General features: G+C 45.4%; 1 protein-coding gene across 7 annotated transcripts in view; it reads left to right on the top strand.

Annotated features, from left to right (window-relative positions):
- TIAM1 (TIAM Rac1 associated GEF 1) overlaps positions 1 to 26,432 on the top strand; it is a 189,374-nt gene that overhangs the window by 102,590 nt on the left and 60,352 nt on the right. For all 7 annotated transcript variants that reach the window (XR_012627473.1, XM_074858166.1, XM_074858168.1 and 4 more), the window contains 4 exons: positions 3,155 to 4,134; positions 18,964 to 19,411; positions 21,766 to 21,938; positions 25,906 to 26,130. Coding sequence is in view for 6 of the 7 variants with exons in the window: in XM_074858166.1 (XP_074714267.1) it covers positions 3,166 to 4,134; positions 18,964 to 19,411; positions 21,766 to 21,938; positions 25,906 to 26,130 (1,815 nt within the window). In the remaining variant the exon portion in view is untranslated. The remainder of the gene's footprint in view (positions 1 to 3,154; positions 4,135 to 18,963; positions 19,412 to 21,765; positions 21,939 to 25,905; positions 26,131 to 26,432) is intronic.

The following is a 26,432-nucleotide window of genomic DNA, read 5'->3' as shown; positions in this document are numbered from 1 at the left end:
CGTGCCAGTTCAACTCACTATCTCAGCAAAAATAAACTAATAAAGTCTTCTTTGGGTTTTTTTTCTGGATTTATTTTCTGCTGCTTTAGTCGCCTTGGCTGCATGAGCACCTGAATTGGTTCAGGGTAACTGCAGGAAATGCTCAGCCAGGAATGCAGAGGGGAGGCAAAAATGGGGGTGAGAAGGTAGGATGGGGGTTCCTTCCAGGGGGAGCCATTGGTCTCAGGCACCCCACAAACGGTTACCCTCAGCTTGACCCAGCGGGGTTGACTGTCCTCACCTGAGGGGGGCTCAGGCCCATTGAGTCCTGCATCTCCCAGGGGAGATGGATGGCCTCTGCCAGAGAATGGTGACAAACCGCGGGGATGGCACTGTCTTGTATTGCTGCAGCTGGATCAGCTGCACCATGTCTGCCTGCAGCCCTTGTGCACCCACTGCGCAGCGTTTGTGCAAACCCGCAGCGTAACACCGGTGAGATCAGTGGCATTAGGGTAAGGACTCTTCCTGGGTTCAAGGAGTGGGCTAATCACGGGATGGATAGCCATCTGTGAGATTTGCAAACGCATCCTCACCTGAAGCGCCAGTCCACAGAATTAGAAAGGGACAGCTCTTTGAAGTCTGACACTTATTGCCAGTATCTAGCAGATACTTCTCATTGTGTGAAATCACTCGGTAAACATTCCTGCCGTCTGCGGAGGAAAGACTTTCCTCCTTCCATGAGAGCATTTCTAGCGGCATTACTTCCTTACAGGATGCACACTGAGCTGCTGCTCCTTTCCTCGCCAAGTCATTTGTGGTTCTCTTACTTTTTGGCTGAAATTTTGGGCTGAAATTTGGGTGAAATTTTGCCTGATGTGCATGGAGACGACATCGAGGTGGTGGCACAGGGCTGCTTTCCGTAGCTGTGCTGCCGACGTTTTCATCAGCAAGAGTGCCTTGCCGTGTGGTGTGCAGGGGATGCTCCTGCCCTTCGGCAGCTCTGTTTCTGAAGGTAAAGAGCCACTCTTTAATCATTCAGAGTTTCAAGAGGACTTTTAAAACTGCTCTTTCTCCTTAGATAGGTACTGAAGCAATGGGTGCATGGCTGGAGACTGGGGATAAATGGCTGCATGCTCTGATGGGCTTTGCAGCCAGTGGAAATCCTGTCGAACGAAAGTGTGGTTAGCAAGAATCTCAGAATCAAAGCAGCTAAAAGCATTACCCTGAGAGGGTGTCTTTTGCAAGATGGGGAGTGTTGAGGTCTGGTTTTAGACATCAGTGTGGAAGACAAAATACAGTTTTTGTGCTTTAAAATGTTTTAGAAGCAAAATCTAGCTGACATTTGTTTTTCGGTCTGGTCCATGTCAAAGGACTGTAGCTTTTAAGGAATAATAAACTCTGTCTAGGGATTTATAATGCTGTCATTTTTTTAGATTAAAACCTGCTCTCTCTTCAGCGCATTTATTTTTCTAAACGATGCATGATAACCAAGTCTCATGACAGTCAATGGGAGTACAGCCATTAATTTCAGTAGACGTAGGGTATTTCCTGGTATAGGTTGCTTCACATGCAATTATATTTATTTTAGATACAGGAATGTTCAGATATTTATGAAGGTGCTTGCTGCTCCAGCACTGAACAGATTTTTAGCCTCAGACACAGCCCCCTTAGCTGGGTAGAAGGGCAGAGAAACGCAGTCCTCTCTCTGTGGTCAGAAGTATCACTGCAGAAGTTCATTTCTAACGTATGTGCCCAGGGCAGCCTACACCAGAAGTGCTGTGCCTGTGTTTAGCACAAACGATTCCTCGCTTTCTATGTAATTTATGTAGGGCTAGTTCAGTTCTGTGCAGCAGTGATAGTGTGTATTTAGACAGCGAGGGAAAATATATGATCACATCTATTCTGCCAGCATCTGGCTCAATACCCATTGGTGCGTCTTGTTAAAGGAAACTGCCCTAACAAATTAAAAACTCCAGATTATTTTACTGTCAGGTCAGCTTTTTTTTTTTCAACCAAGACTAATAGAAATATCTCAAAATGATGAAGTTTTGTCTTGGAATTTGTGTTCAAGATTACGGACTATTTATCTAGATATAATTGTCTGGTGTGTAATTCAGGATCTTCTATTTAATTTTGAATGGCTATGTACTTTAACATTTACTTTTCTTGTTCTTCTTCTTGCTCTCTGGCCAGAAAGAGCAAATACTACTGATAAAATATTTCTGACATTTGTTGAGTGAGGTCACAGACCTCACAGTGTTTTCCAAGCCTGAGTCCAGATCGTCACTCCCATCTTCTGGATGGGAAACCTGTTTCACGGTGGGATGTGCGCGACTGAATAATGCAGAAGGCTAGGTACTGAGATGGGGACAGAAACCCAGTCCCTGTGTCCCAGCTCAGTTTTCCCTTTGCTAGATTAAAGTGCTTAGATCTAGCTATCTGCTTCAGAGGGAGTAGGAAGGAAAGGTTATTTTTGTATAGTCTGAGTCACTCGTGCTAATTTATTTTTCATAATATGGCTTTCTTCTGTGGGGCTCTCTGTACCTGCTTAATGTTGCACTGTTTTTTTGTTCCAGAAAACAAACCTACCATTAGCTTGCTGCCAAACAGTTGAATTTGTACTTTGCTATTTGGTGCTTCAATTCACAGTTCCTAGCTAAAAAAACCCCAGTGAAATCTCAGATAAAGGCATCTGTCCACTTTTTGGCATCTTGTTACATGCAGACAAACAATAGCTGTTGATTTTTTGTAGTGTTGGCTGGAATTGTGAAGTTAATGCTAAGAGTCAAGTAAATCTGTGCAGAGCTGAGATTGCCAGTGCGCTTTGGTGGTAAACTAGCTCCAGTTCACACCAAGTTTCAAGGTTCAATCCTTCCCCCTTCTACATTCTTCATTTACCCCAGCATAGCTATCTGGATTTTTCCTACGTACTGATTTAACTGAGTTGTATTTGTACGTTTGCTGGTATGGTTGCTGGCTCCCTTAATTAATTCTGTGGGATTAGTTGCTGCTGTTAAAGCATGTCCTGAGACACCCAGTGGAAGCTGTGGTGTAGGTTTCGGGACAGGTTCATTAAGAAAAAAAAGCTCTTTTGGGTGTACTGGGGCGTCCGTGTGTCTTCTTGCCTGTGTGTTTGGTTGCCGCCTTTAACGGTCCCTGTGCTCTCCCCTTGCAGACTGTGACGCCATGGGAAACGCGGAGAGCCAGAGCGTGGAGCATGCCTTCTACGGAGACAAGCATGCCAGCCTGGGCCGTAAGCACACTTCCCGCTCGCTTCGCCTCTCCAATAAAGCCTCTCGCCGGACACGACATGCTTCCTCTGGAAAAATTATCCACCGTAACTCAGAAGTGAGCACCCGCTCCAGCAGCACCCCCAGCATCCCCCAGTCCCTGGCAGAGAACGGCCTGGAGCCCTTCGCCCAGGAGGCCAACCTAGAGGACTTTGGAAGCCCCATCTGGGTGGACCGTGTGGACATGGGCCTGCGTCCCGTGTCCTACCACACCGACTCCTCTGTCACCCCCAGCGTGGACAGCAGCACTGTCCTCACCGCTGCCTCCGTCCAGAGCATGCCCGACTCAGAGGAAAGCAGGCTCTACGGGGATGAGCCACCTTTCCTGGCGGAGGGCAACGGGAGGTCACATCGATACGCAACCAACGGGACAAACTTCATGGAGACGGCCAGCTTCAAGAAGAAGCGCTCCAAATCAGCCGACATCTGGCGCGAGGACAGCCTGGAGTTTTCGCTTTCTGACCTCAGCCAGGAGCATTTAACAAGCAATGAGGAAATCCTGGGCTTGGCCGAGGAGAAGGATGCTGAGGCCGCCCGGGGGACAGAGGCCAGTGGCAGCCCCCAGCCGCTGGTTGCCTGCCAGCGCGCCAACTCTATGAGCGACCTGTATTCCCCCAAAACCCCAAGCGCTACCATCAATGGAGGCCCGCGAAACGCCTTTGGAGGGTACTGCCGGAATTTAGTGTCCGACATCCCGGATATCGGGAGCCATAAGATGTCATCTGTTACTGCTGAGGATGCGCCTTCCTACAGTAATTACAACACGCTGCCCTGCAGGAAATCCCACTGCCTTTCCGAAGGGGCCACCAACCCACAAATTAGCCATAGTAACAGCATGCAAGGCAGAAGGGCAAAAACTACTCAGGTAAGGCTTTTTTATTCCATGTAAGATGGAAGCATGTGGCATTCAGTAAGCTGTGTCTGTAGATGAAGATACTCCAGGTTCTTCCAGGCACTGTTTTCCTTCAACACCCCCTTTCCAGAGAGGGGGCTATATCCAGGAAAGAGCTGAACTAATCAGTCTCTGGAGCTGACTTGATCCCGTCACTGCTCTCTTCCTTATCTGCAACTCTGGGCCTTTTCCACTCTTCACTGCCTCTGGAAAAGATAAACCTGCATTTGCCAGCTAAAGATTTTCCTGTGTGTTTTGCAGTGTTGACGGTGTCTTTTTTTCCAGGGTAGCTGCCAAAACCGATCACTCCACTCGGGGAGCTCACACACACTGATTGTGTCTCCCCTCTGCCCTCCCTGCCCCGTCACCGTCCCCTGCCTGCACATGTGCAAGCACTCCTCAGCTCTCATAGCTGGAAGCAAAGAAGAAACCTGCGAGTGTTTCCCCTCCCCTCCGTCGTAAACACTCGCTGGGCTGAAATGTCACTCTTCTAATTAGCTGACATTCACGTCTGTGCAAAACGTCACCTAGAAACAGTGCTGACCCCTCACAGGAGACTGCCAGTCCTGCAAGCTGCAGTGCTCACCTGCTGTAAACTGAAAAATGATGGGGGATGTAGATGTATGGTGAAGATTCTGCTTCTCCTAGCCACAGAGGACTTCATACCCTTCATCCTTTTAATAGACAGCACAGAGCCAAGATGAGCTTTTCTATATGGTGCCCGTCCCATGCTCCAAACACCAGTCCTGTGACCTTTGCTTTGTAGGCTGCTGTTGGGTCTATATTGTGTTTTGCTCTGCTTTTCTTGGCTGTGTTCTGCCTGATCGAGTTACACAGCATCGCCTTGCGCTGCAAGTAGCAATTCTGCCTACAGTTAAGTGTGAGACTACTCCTAGAGAGGGGGAAAAAGGAGCTACAAATCCTGCCCACCTGTACAAGCTGTGTGTGGCATACACATTGCAGACATATTGCACTCATTTTAAGTTCATTCATCTGGCTTGCTGGACCGTCTCAGAGCAGTGGTCCAGCTGCCTAACAGAAGATGCTGGCTGTGGCATTTTTTACCTGCACTGTTTTCTAGCTGTGGGCACCAGCTCAGAAACATGGCTGGGGGACACAATAGTCTGATGGCACAGGTCAGAGCTGTGTACCAGATTGCATGCTTCAGCGGCTCCCCTGATTTTATTGCATGGTGTTTCTCCTACATATGCCATGCAGCATACACACATTGCGCCGCGTGACCCAGAAAACGAAAAAAGCATCACGTTGCATCAAGGTCGGAGGCCATCAGGCTCGTGTCCTGCTGCCAGGCTGAGCTGCTGGCAGGACACCAGCATTAGAGAGACCAGCCTGGGCAGCGTGAGTCAGGCAGGATGCAGCGTGCCACAGTGGCGGTGTAGGGGTGCAGAAGGCTGTTGGAGGGTGAGAAGAGCATGTCCCCCCCAGTCGGCTGTCACTGACTTGTGAGAGCTGATGGGAAGGGGTTGCTGAGTGACTTACCGGCTGTGCTTGATCTGTGGAGATACACTGCTTCTAAATATAAAAATGACATGCTAAAACAGATGCTGCAGCGTCCCACAACAGCAGCTTTGTACTCCAAAATCAGCTCTTTATTTTTGGAGGTATTTTTACAGTGCGAGCGCAAAAACCCTTTGGTGCTCCATCAAGGCAGCACAGGATAAAAAGCAAGAGAACAACAACAAGCAAAAAAAAGGATGTTACTTGGCAGCCTTGAACGTAACAGCTTTCATGGAGATTGTTAGGTGCAACTGCTGCCTCCAGCCCTCTTTCAAGTGTATTTAAGAAAAAGAGGACGGTGTCACTGGTGTACAGTGAAGCATTTGTTTTTCTTCTTGGTGCCTATCTTGGCTTTAAGAAGATTCCTGTGAGGCACTTAGTGAAAGTCACAAATTTGCGTAGCATTTTGCGAGGCCTCAGCCATACCCAGGGAAATCACTCTGTGGGGCTGGTTTCACTAGATGTATCTCCTAAGCTTGGAGACAGTGGCTATAAGGAGACTCAGCAGTGATTATTACCATGTGTAAATTCAACAAAATTAAAGCTTTGGAAAGGTCAAAATTCCCTCCAAGTCTTTAATCCTAGCAGCATACAGTAAGTATAAGATACTTGTCAGCAATGAAGTCATGTTAGCCCAAGCCTACCTTCAGCAAGCTTAGGGAAATTACTATCATTATGTGTTTGAGAGAGAGTGAAAAGGAAGTCCAAATTTGCACACGAAATAAAAGGACTAGTTCCTTGGTGAACCTGATTAGGTGACTTTGGATGGGGTGAGAGGAGGGAAGCTACCAAGCTGTCCCTGTACCAGGTCCCCAGTCCGACAATATCTCAGCACTTTCCTCATCTTTACTCGATACCCCTGGTGTGAGGTCAACATAATGGTTACCCTACCTGGGAGTGTGGAAGCTGAGATGTGGAGCTGATGACCTTACTGCCTTGCTGTTAATGTGCTCCTTGGCACTTCATTGGTCTGTGCCAGCCAGTACTTGGGCACAGTTTGGGCAATTTTGTTTCCCTCTGCCCTTCCCAGTCTTTCAACACTTTCTGAATGGCTTCACACTCTTGATGACCACCTTGAACATTGCCCCAGAGCCTGCCATATGTGTCCTCATGCTATAAAACATTTCATGCTATAAAAACAATTTAGTGGACTGAGGCAAAACTTTCATGTTTTTTCCAGCCTTTTGAACTGCCTTCCCCCATCCCAGTCCCACAAAATAATAATTATGTCTTAAGGCCACAGGAGCACCACACAGAGGTAACCCAGGGCCAAGTGTAATATGATGTTGGACACAGTTTTCCCTTTTGGCCTCCAGGCCAGTGACCTGTCATTGTCCCTGTGTTATTTAACAGTGCAGAGGTATCTCCCTTGTTCAAAGTCACCTAATTGAGCCTCATAGCCAGGAGTGAGGTTTCTGCCCAGATCACTGTTGCCCATCCTCACAAGAATTTGGGTTTGTATTTGCCAGTGGGTTTTTTTCAGCCTTTGGAAAGTCGCAGCTGGGATGTTTGCACAGTTTTTTAGTCTCACCTGCCCTGGTGCTAGAAGTGCTGGAAGGTCCTGATGGTCACTTGTAGGTATCTTTTGACTAGTCTAGTTCCTGAAGAGGTCCCTGAAAGCAGAAGACACTGAGCGCAGGGTAAGTCTGAGACCACACAATGGGCTTGTGCCCTTGTGTTTGATCCCTGAATCCAGCCACTGTTATGTGCATATTCAACTACATGCATATACATCATCGTATTTTCTATATGGGCTAAATTTATTAGAAGTTGCCAGTAGCTGTAATTTTTGTGGTGTGCTGACCACTGCTACTGGAAAAATGCATCACTGAACGTATCACAGAAAGGAGGTGCCAGAATCTCAACTGTACATGTTTTTTTATAATGCCTTATCCATGGGTTCTTTACAAGTATGTGATTTACATTAAAGACAAAAAAAAAAAGAAAAGAAAATCTCTCCCTTCCAAATTTAAACCTTAAATTGAACTGTGGGAGTTGCTTTCCTGTAATTCAGGAGAGCTTTTTAATACTGGAGAAACAATTATATTCAATATGCACAAGCGATTAATATTCACAGGCTGGGTTTGGGGCACCCACGCAGCAGTTCTGGTTTTTGTAACATTTTAACATTAAGGGTTCAGATCTGCTGAAGCGAGACTTCCCGGAGAGCTCTGCTGGGATCCTGTTTGGCTTTTGGAGCTGATGTGATGTAGGTGGAAAAAGCTTAATTGGCTGACATTTTCACCCATTTTTGCTTGAAGGGAGACAAGCTCTGGTTGGATACAGCTTGTTCTGACTGTGGGTTGTGAGATCCCCAGGATCCTACAACCTGCTTGTTGGGTTCCAGATTTTGTGAAATGGCCCTGTTATGTCCTGCTTGCAACTAAACATGTGCCTGCAGGAGACTCCCTCCTCCTCCTCCTCCTCCTGGTGGATGTTCAGAAACAAGTGTAACCACATGCTCCCCTGCTGTTAGGAGCCCCAGTTGAAGTTTCAGGAGCAGAATTAGGGACTGGAAACCTTGAGATATGGTTTTGTGCTACTTCCAAGCCCATCTTGCCACCTTCTTATTCCGTGTTCCCCTTCTGTGGATAATTTATGACTGCTCTTTTCTTTAGATCATCAAATAGGGGGGATACAGCCTTGCATAGGGCATGAACCTCTTTTGACATTTCAAACTCTACTACAAAGAGTGAAGACATCCTGCATGTACAGAAGATGTTCTGGTCATGCAGAAAAATCTGCTTGCCAGGCAGCATATCTATTCGTGGGTGGTATTTGCTTGGTGGGGCAAAACATTAGGAGTAACTCCTGATAGGTGTGAAGCTGTGGGTGGACTGTCTTTTCTAGAGGAGCAGTGGTGTTTTACAAGCAGTATTTAGAACATGGTGTGACTCCTGTGTGCATTAAAATCCAAGGAGACACGGTGGCCTAAGTATTTCTGCATGGTCAGCCACTCACATACAAGAAGGGTAGCTTTATAGTCCAATTTGTGATTTCCTCCAGAAAGCTCAATTCCAGTGGTGCAGTCCACATTTTTTACATAACTTTTGAGAAGGAGCAGCAAGATGTCCCTCAACTCTGCAGGGAAAGCAGAGGTTTTTACCATGTGCAGTCCAGTGTTTGCTGTGAGGCTGAGCGGGGAGAGAGTGAACAAACTTCCTGCCCAGGTGACTTGGAAACTGCACCTCCTTCAGCGCCAGCCCCAGACTATGTCCTTGGCGCGTTAAATCCCCTTTTGTCCGATTTTCAAGTTTGTTACTATTTTTAGGCCTCTGTAGGTAGCCTGAAGGAATTTGGGATCACAAGCCTTTTAAAAAAAATCCTATATAAATAAATTTTGCAGAATATACAGGAGGTGAAACCAGAGGTGTTGTGGGAATTAGATCAGGACGTACAGAGAAACCAGTCTAAAATTAGAAAATCTTTCCAGTCGATATTATTTTTTTACGATCTCAGGGAATTTTGTAACAGGTTATAGTGTTTCATTATGTTCTGTAGGATGGCTAAACTCCAGAGAGCTGATATTTGTTTTTAAGTTGTGTAAAACTTTTTCACAAATGGTTTTGTAGCATAGAGGATATAACCTCAAAATGTAAAAGGATCACACTGGGTCAGTCACATGAAAGCACCATCCAGCCCAGTACCTTTTTCCCAAATACCAAGTGCTCAGGAAAAGAAGGAAAGAAAGGAATTGGGAGAGTATGGGGTAAACTCCTTTAGGGCATTCTTCCTGATCCCAGAAAATTAGTGATTTGAGTCCTCCTGAGCAAGGAATGTATCCAAGACTCATTGGGTTGACCTATCCCCCATGAATTCTCTTTTCTGAAATAATTTTCTTCTTCTGGCTTCCACTGCATCCTGTTCATTCCCTGCATAACACTTGTGACCTTACAGCCTGCTCTTATAGTCCTCCTCGGTCATTGTGTTTCCAGGCAGAGTATCTTCAGCAGATGAAGCTATTAAAGTAATTCTGTACATCTCAGTCTGTAGTCTGGAAAACATAGCTACTTTCAACGCAAGTATGATTCTTAACCAGATTGACCCAGACCTTTAATCTTAGTCGTTTGACTTCAGATGGAACTGAGAAAAGCAGTAAAGACAAAGTTGTGTATCATTAAATTATAATTAATGGCATATAGTTTAGCAAGTGCTGAAAAGTAAGATGTTACTGGTATTCAGTTGTGTGCTGATTCGAGGCCCTGTTCACACAGTCCCATAGTGCCTTTCAGATGGAGGTCGTTCCCAAGGTCTCAGATATTCCCTGAGCCACACACTGAATCTCCAAAAGCTGGAGATCCTCGAGTCAGATGGTTTGTCTCAGGTGACTCAAGGGGTTGAATCCCACCGTAGAGCACTGCTGAGCAGGTCATTTTGCTGAGCCTCCAGGCAAACAACCCTATTAAACTCAAACATCTCTGTTTTCAGCTACTAGCCACAGGGCACCAACTTAAAGGAATGGGTAGAAATGGGCTTGAGGGGGAAGGGGTAACCAACTTGTTTTAGTGGCAGCCCAACCCAAGCTTGCACCAGCGTAAACTGCTAGTGAATCCACATCTTGGGTCATGCTGGCTGCTGGTGTGGCAGCTCACAAGGGGGTCTGAATGACTCGACCCACTTAATGGCTAGACCAAATGAGCTGTTTATGACCTCACTAACTGGAAGGGATTCAGAGTGAGCTTGGAGGAAAGCTTGAATAGAGGGCTTCGGACCCAAACTCAGAAGTTGTCCCTGCTCTGTCACCAGGCTGCCCTTCCCAGATGGATGAGATTGGGTCAGGTATTGCCTGTTCAGGATATTTTAAAGCAAATTGCAGTCACTCCCTTCAAAGCACACAACTCCGCCCCAATATTGTCCGGGAAAGAAGCATGTGAATATGAGTGTTTTGGTCTTTGCTGGAAAATATTTTGATACTCTTTCGAAGATCTTAATTTGTTTTTCTTCCTCCACTCTTGGTCTGATGCCAATAGAAAGCAAATCAGCAGTCCTGATATCTGATCTAGCTCCATTCAGGCATGTTTTTTTAAACAGGAGGACTTTGTCATTTATACATCTGAAGTGCTTGTACCATTGGCAGTAATTGTATTCTCTGTAAAGCTATATACACTGCATGTTTTTAGTTTCAAGTACTTTCCACTTAAAAATCACAGACAGGTTGCCCCAGCTGCTTGTTTGCTGGGCTGTGCTTACTTAGATGGATGCAATTTGCAGTCGAGATCCTTTCCAGTGAAGTGCTCCATTGAAATGTTTCTTTTCTGAGAGCTTCAGCATGTGATCCTGTGACTAGTCATCATCCCAGATGGCAGACATTTCCCTGCTCCCTTAAGTTAGGTGAACACCTCCCAGATAATATGTTTTGATTTCAAGCTGCTGTTCTAGCAGCTTTCCCCCTTCCCCACTTCTACCCCCTCTATTACATTTCTCAGGAAGAATTGCCTCTTCTTGGCACCAGGCGAACAAAAGTAACCTAACCCTGTATTTTACTTTGAGGATTTTGGTTAGGCATGTTGCCATTTGTTTAACTCGAGCACAGCTATGTTGCTTGCATTAGTTTATGGTTAGCTCAATCCCTCTAGAAACTTTCTTCAGCTGGGTGGTCCATTGGGATGAAAGCGAGGTAAGTTTTGGGGGGTCCTCAGCATATCATTTGGGAACAAAGGAATTACACACTGCAGTGCTTAAGAACTGAGACTTCCTCCCACTGCTGAGGATGGAAAGTGGGCATCCACCCCAGATCTGCACAGGTGTCAGCAGCTCTGTGCAGGGACCATACTGCAAGAGTCTTTACTGGATTACGGATTGATTCTTGTTCACGGTATTATATACTTTAGCACCCCTTAAAAGTCAGTGCTCAAGCCAGGGAAGAGCCAGTGTGTTCAGGCCCCGTGGTAGTGCTTCATGCTGTTTCCTGCTAAGGGCCCTGTTGTCCTTTGTGCGTTCTCTCGCAGACTTGGATTTCTCTCATGTTATTAAAAAGCAAAATCAAAACATCCTCCCCTTTCCCTTTTCTTTAGCTCTTAGGGATGCAGAACTTATTTTCTGAACGTGAACACATCCCAAACGGATGCCACAACTATCCTGAGTCACTGAAAAGCTCTGCACAGTACCTTGTAGAGAAGGGGAAAGCTGCCCCATGTATTTCCCTGCAGCTTTATGGGTGACAGTTTCATTTTCGACATTTTCTATCTCACAGCTGACAAGTCCTCCAGGGTTGTACTTTCCTGACTGCTACAGGAGTCGTGATAGCTTAACATGGAGTGAAGGAGCCCAGTGTAATACTGAGGTAACAGCCATATATATCAGAGTTGCCTGCAAAGGAAATGGGGTTGATGGGTGCTTGATACCTTGGTGTTTGTTACCTGCCTGTCCCGCAGTAACAAAGTGGATACAAATATTCTTCCCATATTCAGGTATCTTCTGGGTGCCTGGACCCAGTACGTTGTGTGTCTTTACAGGGTGCCAAATTACACTGTACAGCATTTACCAAGACAAGTTCACAAAGGAATCCTGAAACCAAAATCCATTGAAATCCATGCCTTAAGACTTTCCCAGGGATTATTGCCCAGAAACCTGTGACTGTGATTCATCCTTTCATAATGAGAGTGAAGCTTACTGCTAGGAGAAATATCTAGAGGTCTGGGCTAGTACCTTTTTTGTTGGGAGTAAATTCAGTTTCAGAGAGCCATGGCCGAAACCTGCTCGCTTATTAAGCCACTCTGAGCAGCTTTAATAACACATATAAGGGTTTGTTTTGTTTTTTTTTTTTTTTTAATTTTGATTTTTTCAGACATCTGAAGAACTGTTGCACAGGTGTGGTGAGTGCACAGAAGTAGGAACCAAAGCTGCTTGTACCTATCAGTATCCAATCTCTTTGAATTCCCCAAGGTAACAAACCCAGCATCTCGGCCTGATATCCACATACAAATTGCTGTTGGCTTGTAACTGTACCTCACTCGATTTGGGAGCCCTCCTAGGAGGTATAAACAGGATCCAACCAATCCAACAGAAAACTGCAGTTGGCCTGTGTTGGTTTGTGGCAGTCAATTTAGTTCTCCAAAGCTTGCTGTAAATCTGGTGCATCCTGACCAGTTCTCATATAATACTATCCTGTTATTCACAGGCCTGTAGATATCTTCAAAATCTCCTTTCATATCAGCTCTGAGCATCTGGTTGAGGGGCTTTGTTCATTGCTGCGGTAGCACATCTCCTTCGTGTCATTATTATAATCCCTCTGACTTTACAGTGAGTTATGTGGACTCAATTCAGCACGTTTGTTACAGTCTTCAAAACTGTATTCCTCCCAGACAGAATGAGCTGTGGAGTTGCTTTTGTGTTTCTCCATTGCAGCTTTAAAACCATTTCTCCCACTCTCCAGGTTTCAATTGCAATTTATGATTTTGCTTTGCTTCTTGGAATGTTTTGTCTCATTTCAAGACAGATCAATCTTCTAATGCATTCATTACCAGGTGTTCAAGTTACTCTGGAGAAAGGACTTCATTTTGATTTGGAGCAAGTTATACCTTAACAGGCCGCCTTGACCATCAAATGATGGTAGAGTCAGTACTGAAAAGAAAGGAAAATCCTTATCAGGCCAATCTTTTTCTACATAGGAGCTTCAAAGAGACACCAGGCACATAAAAGCATGCAAACCACCAGGCTGCTTACCCATTTTTTTTCAATGTATTCTGTGGTGCTTGCCTAACTAGCAACCAGACAGGTTGTGTGCAATTTCAGGCTGTTGCTGAATGTGAATGCCTTATTGCTCTGTTGCTAAACAGGATGGGGAATGGAGGAGATGTATTCTCTTGGAGGGAGCCCCTTCCAAGAAAAAAACCCACTCAGTCACCTTTTACTAATGAGTACTTTTAATCTAATGGTTAATTTAGAAAGAAGTATTAACCACATACATAAGGGACTGTTTATATTAGGGAAGTAAGAGTTTTCCTACTAAATCAGTCCCATGTGCCTAAAGTGCCCATGAATCACTGCCGTCAAGCAGGAGAAAGTGATTCACCAAGCCATTTTAATAGTGTCTGTAACAGGGCTGTTGGTGGGAAGTTTGGTAAGTGCATCGTTATTGCAAGCTCTCTGAATGTGTCCAGTCATGAGCCAGAGAGTTGAGCAAGGCTTATCCCATCCAGTGGTCTCTTGCTAGCAGAGGCCAGTACCAAGTACCTTCAAGAAGGGGACAAAGACACTTGGAACCTGGCCCAAAACTTTTTGCCTGATTTTTGCTAGCTCAAGGTAGACATTTTTTTCTAAAACAAAAGGGTTTTTTCTGTATATCTTCCAAATCTAGCAAGAATTTTTTTAACAAATGTGTCTGTAGCGGACATATAGAGGTATGAGTATCATGTGAGTATGCAAAAGCTGCAGCACCAAGTACATTAGCTTGATGGAGCTTGCATTACAGTTTTATTCCCCACTGGCTTGCTTTGCATGAAACCCAGTATTCATGTGAGGAAAAAACACAAATTTAAGTGGATTGCTGATACTTTCACTAATATTTTACCCAATTGGTTTATCAATTAAATTGTTCTCTGTATTTGAGGGTGCTGTGGTAATTCCATTTCATTACACTCGAATGCTATTTGGGCTGTTGTAGCTGTCCTGGCACGTGGCCTGCTTGCTGGGCCTTGCTGCATTCTTCTCAGTAACAACAGCACCATTTAGTCCATCTCTGGTTTCTCATTCCGTGGCATATCTCTCCGATGTCAGGCCTTCCACCTTTCTCTCCTCTTTCCCTCTATTACTGTCTGCTGAACCTCCTTTCAGAAACCCTGGGTATTTACAACTGATACGGTAGCACTGCCAGTGTAAGAAATGGTGCCACTCCTCCGTCATCTTCAGCAGCGGCAGGAATCCCAGATCCTGGTGGAAGCTGTGCTACTACTTACCGCCTCCTCATCAAGGCGCACAGTGCGGCACAGTCGCTACAGCCTGTTTAATTCCCTTCTTCAGCCAGTGGTCTTTATGTGGCTTTCTCCCTGCTTTCCACAGAGCAATCTTAAATTGAAGGGCAAAGCCCCCTGTTTATTTAGTTTGTTGTCTCTATGGACTAAGACCCCTTTTGTTTGCAAAATGCCAAGAACTGCTATTCCCACGACTTCCCCCATCTTTCTGACTTGGAGGAAATACTCTTTCTTTTCTTTGCTACATGCTTTCTACTTGGTGTGACCAATTTAATGATTTCCACCTCCCTCTTGCTTTGCCCTCTTGTCCTCCCAGGCCTGAAGCTAGATAAACACCAGTGGGAGGGCTAAGTGGGGCAGCACAGATTTTAGTTCCAGTCTTGCATTTGGTTCCTGGGATGGTCTTTCCAGGCAAAAATATTCCTGTGTGTGGAGACAGCTGTTTGCCAGCCTGAAAATACAAACCACAAGATCTCTGGTGAGGTACAAAATATCAGGTGCACTGTCCTGAATCTTACACAGAGCTGAATGAAACTTTTGGGGTTTTTATCCAGTGAAATAAAACAGAGCCCCTTGATGATAGCAATTACAAATCCAGAGTATTGGGCTGGTGATTTGTTATAATGTGTGCATAATGTCCAAAACCATGGGCTTCAGAAATGTGCATTCTGCTGTCTTCAGCTGTCTCCAAGCTCCTGCAATGTGCCCTGGTGGAGAGCCACAGGGATGCTGAGGAGGAGTCAGAGGGGTGAAGGCTGAGCCATGTCTGTAGTTCACTCTTGGCCTCAAGAACCTTTGCCTGGGAACTCCATCTGCTGAGGAGTGAAATGCATGTTTCATTAGCAAGCCTCTGTGGTGCATCCTGTCATGGACCTGGGATGGTAGTATGTCTTCCTCGGAGGAGAGAGGTGTTGCTGTCACTCATGAGGCTCTTTGAGAACCTGAGTAGGAAATGTTAGTAATTTTTAAATAGCTGTCATCAAGGTTATGCAGTGTTCGCCTTGCTTCTGGGCAGTAGCCTGTGCCAACCATGTCAGCACTCTGAAGCTGGACGCAAAGGCTAGGGGCTTGTGCATCCACATCGATCTCATCAGTGGAGAGCCATGCTGCTCACGGTGTGAGTTGGGATGCTTAATTTTCAGCTTCCTCATTTGAAAATTTGCAGGAGTATTTCTGTGCCCCCAATGATGTGTTCATCAAACCCTGCTATGGTTTCTTGCTTGGCTTGGGAGTGTTACCCCTTTGGCCTTGGCACATTTCTGCAGAAGCACTGCAGTAAAACCTCTGTACTTTTTGCTGAAATCTTAATTGAATGCTCTTCAGTGTGTGGATTATAGCACTGTGAGATGGCCAGAGCAGATGCCAGCTGCTTCTTGAGAGCTTTTCATACCCTCTGATGAGAATGAGCTGACACTGTAGCAGGAACTCGGAAGTCAGAGACCTGTGCAATGAATGCTCTTAATCCTACTAACCCCGAGACCTATCTTCTCATACAGTAGACTTCTGAAAGCTCACTCAGTGCTACGTTTCATAATTCTACGTTTCATAATCCATGAGCGGGAACAATATTAGCAGACTGTAGGTTTTGAACCGTTCTGACCTTTGTATGCTCAGACCCTCCTCCTACCAAAGGGCTTGCATCAGTTGGCAAAAAGTCTTTGATATGGGATATTTAAGAGAGGAAAAGAGAGTGCAGGGAGCAGAGGGAGGTTAGGGGCAGGGCTGCAGCATTATGCTGAAAAGATCTTTTGACCCATACAGGCTATCATTGGCATTATGGTAAAGATTATAAAGATGTTTGCAGAATGTGCTACAATTTAAGCTCACGAGTGTATGTAACGTTCACTCTGAGTTTTCCATCCTTTCGTTGTTTTATAAATAGTAAGGTGTTTTGCCCATGTATCAGTTACTGAGTGTAATCCCCATTTATGGATGGGGAAACTGAGGCAATTAATGCTGTCTCATCAAGGTTACACAAGACGGCGGCTGTGTCACACTGGGCACGAGGAACCTTGAGAGCCTGCATTGCAGCGCTGTGCTTGAACATCTCTGGGTGCACTTCGGTTTTTGAAAAATACTCCATCTGCTAAAAAGCGCCACGAATGTTTTGTGTATGCACTGGCTGGCAAAATTACAAATCCTGTCTCCCTCAAGTTGGTGGTCTGTTTTAGTAGCTCTATATTTTTTTAAACCGACTAATTCTAGTTAAAGCATGAGATATGCTTCTGAAAAGTTACATCAGCTAAAATTTTGGAACTGAGTATACTTTTTGTATTGCATGAAGCAAATAATTACAAGAGAGATTGTATATTTATTGAATTATTAACCTAAAATAAAAATCTCAAAGCCTCAAATAATTTCTGTTGCCACCATTATGTAATGTTCACTGCAGAATGCAGATTTGTTTATGCTATACGAGTGACACACTTTTTCCATTTAAAATAATTATGGAGGAAGAAGGCCCCAGAAAACTAATGCAAACCCCAGTCATCCTATGGGAATAAATATCCCAGTGAACATGGGGAATCTGGTTCAGTTCATTGGTGCTCCGATTTGATGCCAGTGTAGCTTGTGTTGGCAGAGAGGCAGTGCCTTGGGCGTGTGCGCATCGAGCGGCTGTGCCAGGCCTGGCTCCCTGACGCATGGGGTCTCAGATGGAGTGCTGTCATCAGAAGTTGCACCATCCAGCTTTTCATGATGGAGTGCAAAATCTCGCTTGTGGCAGTGTTTTGTAAACACCGGTTTCTGAGCAGCACCGTTTCCCCTCTCCAGATATTCCTTCCGTGTGCTGCAAGAGATGGGAAGATAATTAGCTTCCAAAAAACAAGTGTATTGGAACAGCAGGAAAAAATGTGTGGTTGTGAAAACTGCTCTGTATGGGTAGATGACTGCGCTTACAGGAAGCCCTTCTCAGCTCATTCACAAGCAGTGGGAGTAGAGGAATATTGGCCTGTCCAAAGCACCTTGTCTATCACTATGTGTTGCATTAAATAACCAGACTGACTAGGATAACTGTGCTCATTGAGGAGGGAAGGAAGCACTTATTCTTCCAGCTGGACTCCAAATCTCCCTTGAGAGGTAGCGTTTATAAAGAATGAGCCCATCCGTTACAAATTAGTGTTTTAAAAGTTAGTCAGATTCAGCAACACCCCTCCCCTCCCCCTAAGGTTTCCTCATCCAGCTCTTGCTCCACAGGAGGAAGGTTTCAAACAGAGCTTGGTGGAGGGGTTCTCAATTTCCGCAGAGCTGCTCTTGAATACGTAGAAAACTGGTGCTTGAACCAACAGCTAGAAGCTTGTTTTCTCTCAAAATAAAGACTGCATTCTGCCACTTCTCAAGACTCCTCATTTTTTTAAAAACTTGTAAATCAAGCACCAGCTGTTCTTGTGGGAGAGTTAGAGGCTGAAATTTCTGTTGTTTTGGTCATATTTATCACCTCTTTGCACCTCATTCCCTGGCTCCCTCTTCTCCTGAGTATCTAGCATAAGATATTTGTCTCCGCTTACAGGGCTTGGCCTTTATTTGTCCTCTTTTGAAAACTGCCACAGATGCCTTTGGATGCTGAGATGCTAGTGGGTAGTCTGCTTTGGGCACTAGCCTTGTCACAGGGGGCAGACAGAGCCACTAAACCTTCAAAACCTGATTTCAGTCGTGTTGTTTCCTGTCTTGCTCAAGCCAGCCATATTCTTGTCTCTTCTAATCCTTCAACTGCAAGTTCTTGGGGACTAGGAAGAGTCTTCTGTTGTGGTATTTTGGCAGGGTCTATCACCGTGGGATTTGGCAGGGGATATCACGTGGCCCATCGTTAAGATTTGTGATGTAGGAGTGACACAAAACAGAAATAATCTCAAATACATTAACTTCTTAGGAGAAAAAAAAGTACCTTTTTAGTTACATAATTTGCAAATTACAATCTTGGGATGTCTAAAATGTATCTTCAGCTGTAGGTGTGAATGTACAATATCAATGTTTTCTTCTCAAAATGCGTAGGTTGATTGCTGCTTTTCTTGACACTGCCAGTTTTTGCTACCATATGTTCTCCTTTTGCAAAACCTTTAGCACTGTTAACTTAGCTCAATGTAAACAGATGATGCTGCGTCTTATATTCCAAAATGCTAAGGCTGTAGAGGTACCACTTGAAATTGTGCGTATGTGAGTGGTCTTTCCTAAACTGTGCTGGAAGTTCTCCCTAGCCCACCTTTTCTTCCAGTTGTTTGTCTTCAGAAGAAAAAGAGACAAGGGATTTCCAGTGCCAGCCAAAATGGGGATGTAAAAAAATGTGCCACTTAGGCATTTCAGGTTCTGTTGGTGTCTCCAGAAGGCCAGGCTTGGCCAGGCTCTTCATCTCACACTGTGTCTCTCTTGCAACTAGGATGTCAACGCGGGCGAGGGGAGTGAGTTCACCGACAGTGGGATCGAGGGAGCAGCCACCGACACTGACCTCCTTTCTAGACGCTCCAATGCCACCAACTCGAGTTACTCCCCGACGGCCAGTCGGGCTTTCATCGGCAGCGACAGTGGGAGCAGCTCGACAGGCGATGGGCTTCGCCAAGGGGTGTACGAGAACTTCCGCCGGGAGCTGGAGATGAGCACCACCAACAGCGAGAACCTGGAGGAGGCCGGCTCTGCCCTCAGTGACGAACAGAGCAGTGGCACCCTCAGCTCCCCTGGGCAGTCCGACATCCTCCTGACGGCTGCCCAGGGCACAGTACGGAAAGCTGGTGCTCTAGCAGTGAAAAACTTCCTGGTGCACAAAAAGAACAAGAAAGTGGAGTCGGCCACGCGCAGGAAATGGAAGCACTATTGGGTTTCCCTGAAAGGTACAGAGCAAGCCTGCAAGGGTTTATCCAGATGCGTGTCCGTGGTGTCCTGTGGGTTGTGTATTGCTGCAGATGAAGAAACCAGTAGCCTGGACTCTTAACAAAAGCTGCTGTGAACTTCAGTATAATTAGCATCAAGTGTGAGGAAGTGGTCCTGATGCTGTTCAGAGGGGGGTTTTATTTAATGGCTGTTGATGTGCTCACATTATGGCATGCATGTAGTCCAAGACACATGACTGTGGTGCACTGAAGTGAGGTTCAGACCCTGCTTTGGGTCCTGCTGGCAGCACCTAGGGTGGCTTCTCCGAGCACTGGGTGTTTCCTTTAAGAAGCATGTCTATAGCTTGCCGACAAACTAAATACCTGTGTGCAGTCACAGGCATGTGACAATGGGAGTTTGCTAGTGATGAGACCGACATGTGTTCAAACTGTCTTTGTGTGCATTGGCCTTTCCTTCTCTGAGATATGCTTCATGAGTATAAACACCCAGTGAGTTGCAACACATCCATGGTGTGGACAGGAAGCCATGGTTTGGTCATCGAGGCTGGCTTGTGACTTGGGAGATGTTGGTTCTGGCTGTGTCACCCATCTTGCGGTGGGCAGGCCTTGGCACCCGGCTGCCCTGCCGGCCTCCTCAGCTGCCTGGGCCACAGACCCTTTTCTTTATGAATTTTTGCAGTTCCCGCTTAGGAGCGTGCTCCAGCACTGTTTGGGGTCTGAGTTCTTCTAAATGCACAAAACTGTTAACGGAGCAGCGAAACTCAGGAGCTGGCCTCCTAAAGCGACCTCTAATTAATCTTCATGCGGTTGCATTAGCAGTAAAACAGGAAGCAACGCTTGCAGGGTTTTGGGACTGGTGTCGCTCTCCTCTGCTGTGACCGGCCTTGTCTGTGAGCCAGGGGAGGCAGAGCCATGTCTCCTGCTGTAGGTGGGATCACCAAAAAGCTCAGTACAGTTAAAGCCCTGTCCTCCCCACAGAGTGCTTTTTTTAGAGCACTTTTTTTTTTTTTTTTTTACATTTGCAGCGCTATTTTAAAACCAATAGCAAAGTTAGGTGCCAGCCATTCCTTGGGATGGTTAGAGAGAGTGGGGAAATGAAAGAGGAGAGAGGGAGGGATCAGGGACAGCGGGGAGCCCTAATCTCCTGTGAGGGGTGCCCTGTGGCAGGAAGGTCTTGCTGTGAGGAGCAGGCAAACAAAGGGCCATCTGGGAGGAAAAAGGGGAAGGATGAGCACAGAGGCAATGTTATTTTGAAGTGCTTTGACTCAAGTGGAGTGTTTGCTCCTTAGATTGCTGTGCCTTAATAATGTTAGTGTTTAAACGAGGCTTTGAAGTTAACAGCTGCTATTGTTTGGCTGCAAATAGTTTTCTGAGAGGCTGGGTAACAGGGCATCCCTTTGCACGGAGAGGGCTGGTTCCAGTGGCAGAGAAACAGCGTGCCAGTTTTAGTTTAAAACAGCTGTAGATAATGGGAAAGGTGGGAGAGAAGGAGACCCTTGTTTTGGAGTCTCCTAAATTACAGACTTCCTATACCTTTTTTCCCCCTCCCAGAGAACTGTAAAGATTATTTTGTAAAACCAAGCAGGTAGTTTGCTGTCCCAGCTAAAATGCCTTTTTGATTTTTGTCGTATCGCTGTGAGTCAGAGCTGAAATGTTATAGTGGAATAAGGATTGGGTTTATGCTTTTTGTTTGTTTGTTGGGTTTTTTTGTACGTCAGTCTTTCAGCGAGAACAGCTCATTCCAGTTCATTTTTCTTCCAGTTACTCATCTGCATCCAGTAATTAAATTGCTTGATCTTTGCCTTGCAGGGACTGTAGCAGCTAGCAGCTGCAGGAGGCTGAGGCAGGGCAGTGGAGGTTTGCCTGGGGACCTGTCTGCTCGGCGGGGCCAGTTCGTAACTCTCCGGCATTGCCAGGGGAGACATGCTCTCACACCTGTGTCTTCCTTTTGGTCCCTTTGATGGGACAGGGTGGCCACAGAGGGCCCCCACTTTGGATTTGTAATGATGTTTCTCATCTGGGGCTGTATTTTACTGCCTGTGACTTTGTTGGCTTGTGTCTGTGGCTCTATTTAGGGCAAAGAAAATGGCCTGCTGGGGCATGGCTTGATGTACCATACAGCTTGTGGTGTGCCACGTGGTGTGGAAATCACCACTTTGTTGGGCTGAAAACTGGACCATTGCTGGTGCTCTCCACTGCGGGGCTGAAAACCTGAACAGGCCCTGGCAAATCCTCTCTTATCCCTGTGACAGCTTTATTGATGATTTATAGTCCCAAGCATTAGCACTGAATAGATGCAGGACAGCTATTGCGTTTAACTGTGTTGCTTGCTAATATAAAATTGTTTCTTTTAGGATGCACGTTGTTTTTTTATGAGACTGATGGCAGATCTGGCATTGACCACAACAGCATCCCAAAGCATGCTGTCTGGGTGGAAAACAGCATAGTGCAAGCGGTGCCTGAACACCCCAAGAAGGACTTTGTCTTCTGTCTCAGCAACTCCCTTGGGGACGCTTTCCTCTTTCAGGTTGGTCCAGTTCGAGGGTTTTACAAAGTTGTCCTCTTTTTCTGTCTTCAACCAAGGAGGAAATCTTAGCTCTGGTTGAAATCAGTGAAAAAATCCTGCTGACTCCGGTATGTTTGAGATTTTCCTCTGGCAGCACTGGAGGAAGGACACAATATATTAGGTGTAGGTGGTTGGTACAAAGTAAAAATGAAGAAACATTCTTACATCTCTGTAAAAACTGGGAATTTTGCATGGTTTGACAGCATGCTTCTAACAGATAGACCAGGCCAGTTACCATAGAACATACAGTAGTGCATTAAATGTGCTGTAACACTATCTGCATCTTGTAAGAGACAGGAATCAAAGATGGGACCTTGTGAAGAGACTCAAGGCGTTTACAAGACCAAGAGGAGTTTGAAGTGCAAGGGGGTACTTGGACCTCCAGGTGCTGTCCCAGTGGTGCTGCAGAATTCAGTTGCCCCTTCAACACCTGACTGTTGCCTGAGGGGAGACTTGAAGTGCATGTTTAATTTTTTAATCAGAAAATAGAAATGTCTGAATTTCACAGTATGTTTAAAAAAAAATCCAGTACTTACATCAAAGACCATACATCAGTTGATGTGTTTCACTGAAAAAGATTTCTGTATTTTGGTAACTGCTGCTTCCCTGAGTGATTTGTAGGTTGTCATTCCACTTTCTTATTGCAAGTTGTCGCTAATCAAGGTGTGAGCCAGCCTGTGCTGAGGTGGTGCCCTTTCCTCCTCTTTTGATTCAGTTTTCTTCACTGGAGGAATCCCTTGTTTATTTCCCTTTCCAGTGACAGTTCAGAGTTTCTTGCCTTCTTAAATCAAAAGCTATTCTGTGGTAGGATGTGCTCCCATATCATCACTCCCCTATACTCCAGAGCAAGTCTTTAAAACTGTACAGTCTTGCAGGTCCTTGCAGCTGTCCTAAACAAGGGGCTAGATTCTTAAACCAGTGCAAAATAAAAAAGCCTTACTGTCTCAAAGGAAGTGGTGCTGGCTTACATCTTGAAGAAACTGAGTATCTGATTGCATACTGAAAAAAAAAAAATTGTTTTTTTGCAGACTAGCTTCTCTGCCACCTCAGTCTGATTTTTCCTCAGCTCATAGTGTAATACTGCACTGCCCCTTTCTACTTCATGCCTTTCCTGGGCAGGGTACATGTATTTTGCCACCTGGAGAGCTTCATCCAGGGGGTAAGTGTGGTGCTTATGGTCTCGGCGTGTGCTTGAAAGGTTGTGGAGCACCACCTCCTCTTGATCTACTGATATGAGCTGTAAAATCTTTTCCATGCAGTTTTCTAAGGAAAAACCTTCATTCTCATAAAATTGATGCCGGTGGATGCTAAGTACTGAAAAGGTACATTTCTTTTGTGGCAAAACAAGGTCTTATTCAGTAAGAGCCCTGTGTCATTATGCCATGGGTAGATTTTCATGTTACTTTGTGGGAAAAAGCAAAAATGAGCCTTTTCAACTGAAAAACCATCATTTATATTGCCTTGCCGAAATTCTTCCTTGATGTGTCCCTTCTGCCATAGAACCCATGCATCTCTAGTGAAGCAGAAGAGAAAGAAGGGATGGATTTGGGAAGAAGGGAAGGAGACCAGCTGCAGTGGTGGAAGTAATGGGCAAGTGACTGTGCTGTAGGACTTGCTCTGCTGTGCTCAGAGCAGCCAACGCACGTGTACGGCTGGCTGTTCAGCAGCGTTACTTAACTGCTCATGTCATACACGTCCGTCCACACATAACACAGTGCTGTAGTAGCGGTTTTGATGAGAAGAAAACAGAGACCTGCAGAAGATTATTTCTGTCCTATGGAGTCCGTGTACTTCAGGAGAAAAACAGGGTTGCTTTGTAATGCGTACAGATATTGGACATCTTGTAACAGGCCTTCCCACTGCTTTGCACCTAGAGACATCACATACCTCCTACACGATGATTGCTTGCTCAGTCAGTTCTTATCGTGCCTACACAAATCCATTACTTGCAGATGTCACATGCATTTTCCAGGAGCTCAGAGCAACTTGTGACACCACGTACTTATGTATCAGATGTTTGCAGCTTGTTTATGTGGTCCTTTCCGCTGAGAAGCGGAGTGATTCCCCTTGCCTACTCATCTACCAGAAGAGTCTTCAGCTCCTAAAATCCATTCCAGATTATTTTTTTTCCCTCCCTCTGCCCAGGAAACCAAAAAGAAAACTGAATCTAATGTTATATAGATAATATTTTAAAAGTGATTAAGATAAAAATATGACCTCTTGCTGTTACAACTTTGCTAGGAATTATCAAAACATACCATCTCATTATAAGTCCAGTGGTACTCTCTTCTCTACTGGGGGCTAGGTTTCACCATCTAACTGTAGGCAAAGTGTCTCCCATTCTGCAAATAATTTCCTTATTTTCAGCAGAAATTCCTCAGCAAGGGGGGCTCAACATGCCTTCAGCAGTGGCAATAAGACATTGTAAGCCCCTATCTGTGAATGAGAGTTTGTTAATATTATTACCCGGGCAGGGAGACTGACTACTTTAAGCAGTATGCTTTGTATGGTGCCAGCTGTAGACAAGAAAGTTGGGAGTAAGAGATCGGTCTTTCTGGTGTAGACCCTATTTTCTGCTTAGGACTTCTCACTTGAGCTAAGGAAAGCGATGTCTTTCTGGGACATGTGTGTTTTACATCCTTCAGTACCACAGGAGTTTTGGGAGCATCAGTTTGAAGTCCAGCCTGTGCATACATGATTTCCAGAGTCGGGCTTCTGTGAGAATCTCTCCTTGGCTTCAGTAAGCCACATCCTTTGCTGTTAGTTGTGACAGCCAGGAGAGCGGTGAGGATGACCTTCTTCATCTGTGCTAGCAACTGGAGAAGTCATACTGTGCTTGTCTATTAATAGATCAGGTACCATCAGAAAGTTTAATTAGAACAAGGTGGTTTGGCCCCTTACTACTTTTTCAGCCATGAGCCAAATACCAGTGTGATTACTGCTAAAGGCTGACACTCAGAGAAACTCCGCTGCAACTCTGAGTTGGCTGTAAATTTTGTTCTACAATCTACTGTAAAAAGGAATGAATTTTAGTGAGAAGGCTAAGAAGATTTACTTTTTATTTTGAAAGTTTGGAAAAGGAACGCTTTAAAATGTTCTCTCTGTGTCAAAAACCTCTAATCAGAATAGTGTTCTTCCAGAAAAATATACTGGTGTCCCATGCCCCAGCCTAATATCTCATAGAATCATAGAATGGTTTGGGTTGGAAAGGACCTTAAAGATCATCTAGTTTCAACCCCCCTGCTATAGGCAGGGATACCTGTTGCTCAAAGCCTCATCCAACCTGTCCTTGGATACCTCCAGAGAGGGGAAGTGTTCCCTTTTCCCGGGCTGTTATGCCCATGAGTGGGAAAGGACAGTACCAGAGCTGTAAAAATCACAATGAGCCTGCCTTTAATGATAACAGGGTTGTATTCAGAGTGCTTTGAGATGTTCAGAAAAGGAAAACTTGTTTGTCTATGCACTGTAATAAAGCTACGCATAGATATCATGGTCTCATTTTATGCCATTAATTTATCACTAGCTGTTGCATGCCAGAAAAGCTCTCCATACTGTGAAGGGCACAGAGGCTAGTGCATTCCCTGCCTTAAGGAACTGGGAGTTTAGGAAACATTATTAAATGTTGAGCTACAAATTATGGCAGCATTGCATTGAACAAGGAAGGCAATTCCTGAGACCTTGCTGGGAAACACTGTACAGCTGCAAAGCACAGATATAGGAGTAATTCTAAGTGCTGAACGCCTAGTGCTGAGTTAAAAATGGCCTGCCTAAGAATGATGGGGGTTTTATTGCTTCTCTCATAAGTGGATTTAAGGCTTTGAATCTTAAGATCAAAGGGAAAGGAAACTCCTTGGAATTGCATTTGTTAATCTCCAATCAATTTTAAAGAGGATCCTGACTTCTTTTCCCCCTCTTTCCCTCTCTTCAGACTTCTAGCCAGACCGAACTGGAGAACTGGATCACGGCAATCCATTCAGCTTGTGCAACTGCTGTGGCAAGGCAGCATCACAAAGAGGACACTGTCAAGCTCCTGAAAACAGAAATAAAAAAGCTGGAGCAGAAGATTGATATGGATGAGAAGATGAAGAAAATGGGTGAAATGCAGCTGTCCTCAGTAACGGACTCCAAGAAGAAGAAGACCATACTGGATCAAGTAATCTTGCTTGCTTCTGTGAAATAATCCCCTAGCAAATATTTAAGGCCTTCTTCAGATTAGCAGTACCTCTGTCTGCTCCCACTGTGCCATGTGTGTGCGCTGGCAGAGCTCCCCAGAGCAGGCAGGATGTGTGTTGGCTGGGTGCCCTAGTTGCACTGTTTGTCTAAACAACATGCACTAAGGTACAGGATGGGCTGTCTTCTCCTGGCCTCCACGCAAGGGATTTGGCTAGCCACTCAGAGGTTGAGTGAGGGTTGTAGGGGAGTGAAGAGGCTACCAGGCCACAGCAGCAGGATGCC

Source organism: Strix uralensis, chromosome 2 (genome assembly GCF_047716275.1).
Source record: "Strix uralensis isolate ZFMK-TIS-50842 chromosome 2, bStrUra1, whole genome shotgun sequence".
In the NCBI taxonomy this organism is placed as follows: domain Eukaryota; kingdom Metazoa; phylum Chordata; class Aves; order Strigiformes; family Strigidae; genus Strix; species Strix uralensis.
The sequence above is the reverse complement of the archived record's forward strand: the minus strand, read 5'-3'. Positions and strand labels throughout refer to the sequence as shown.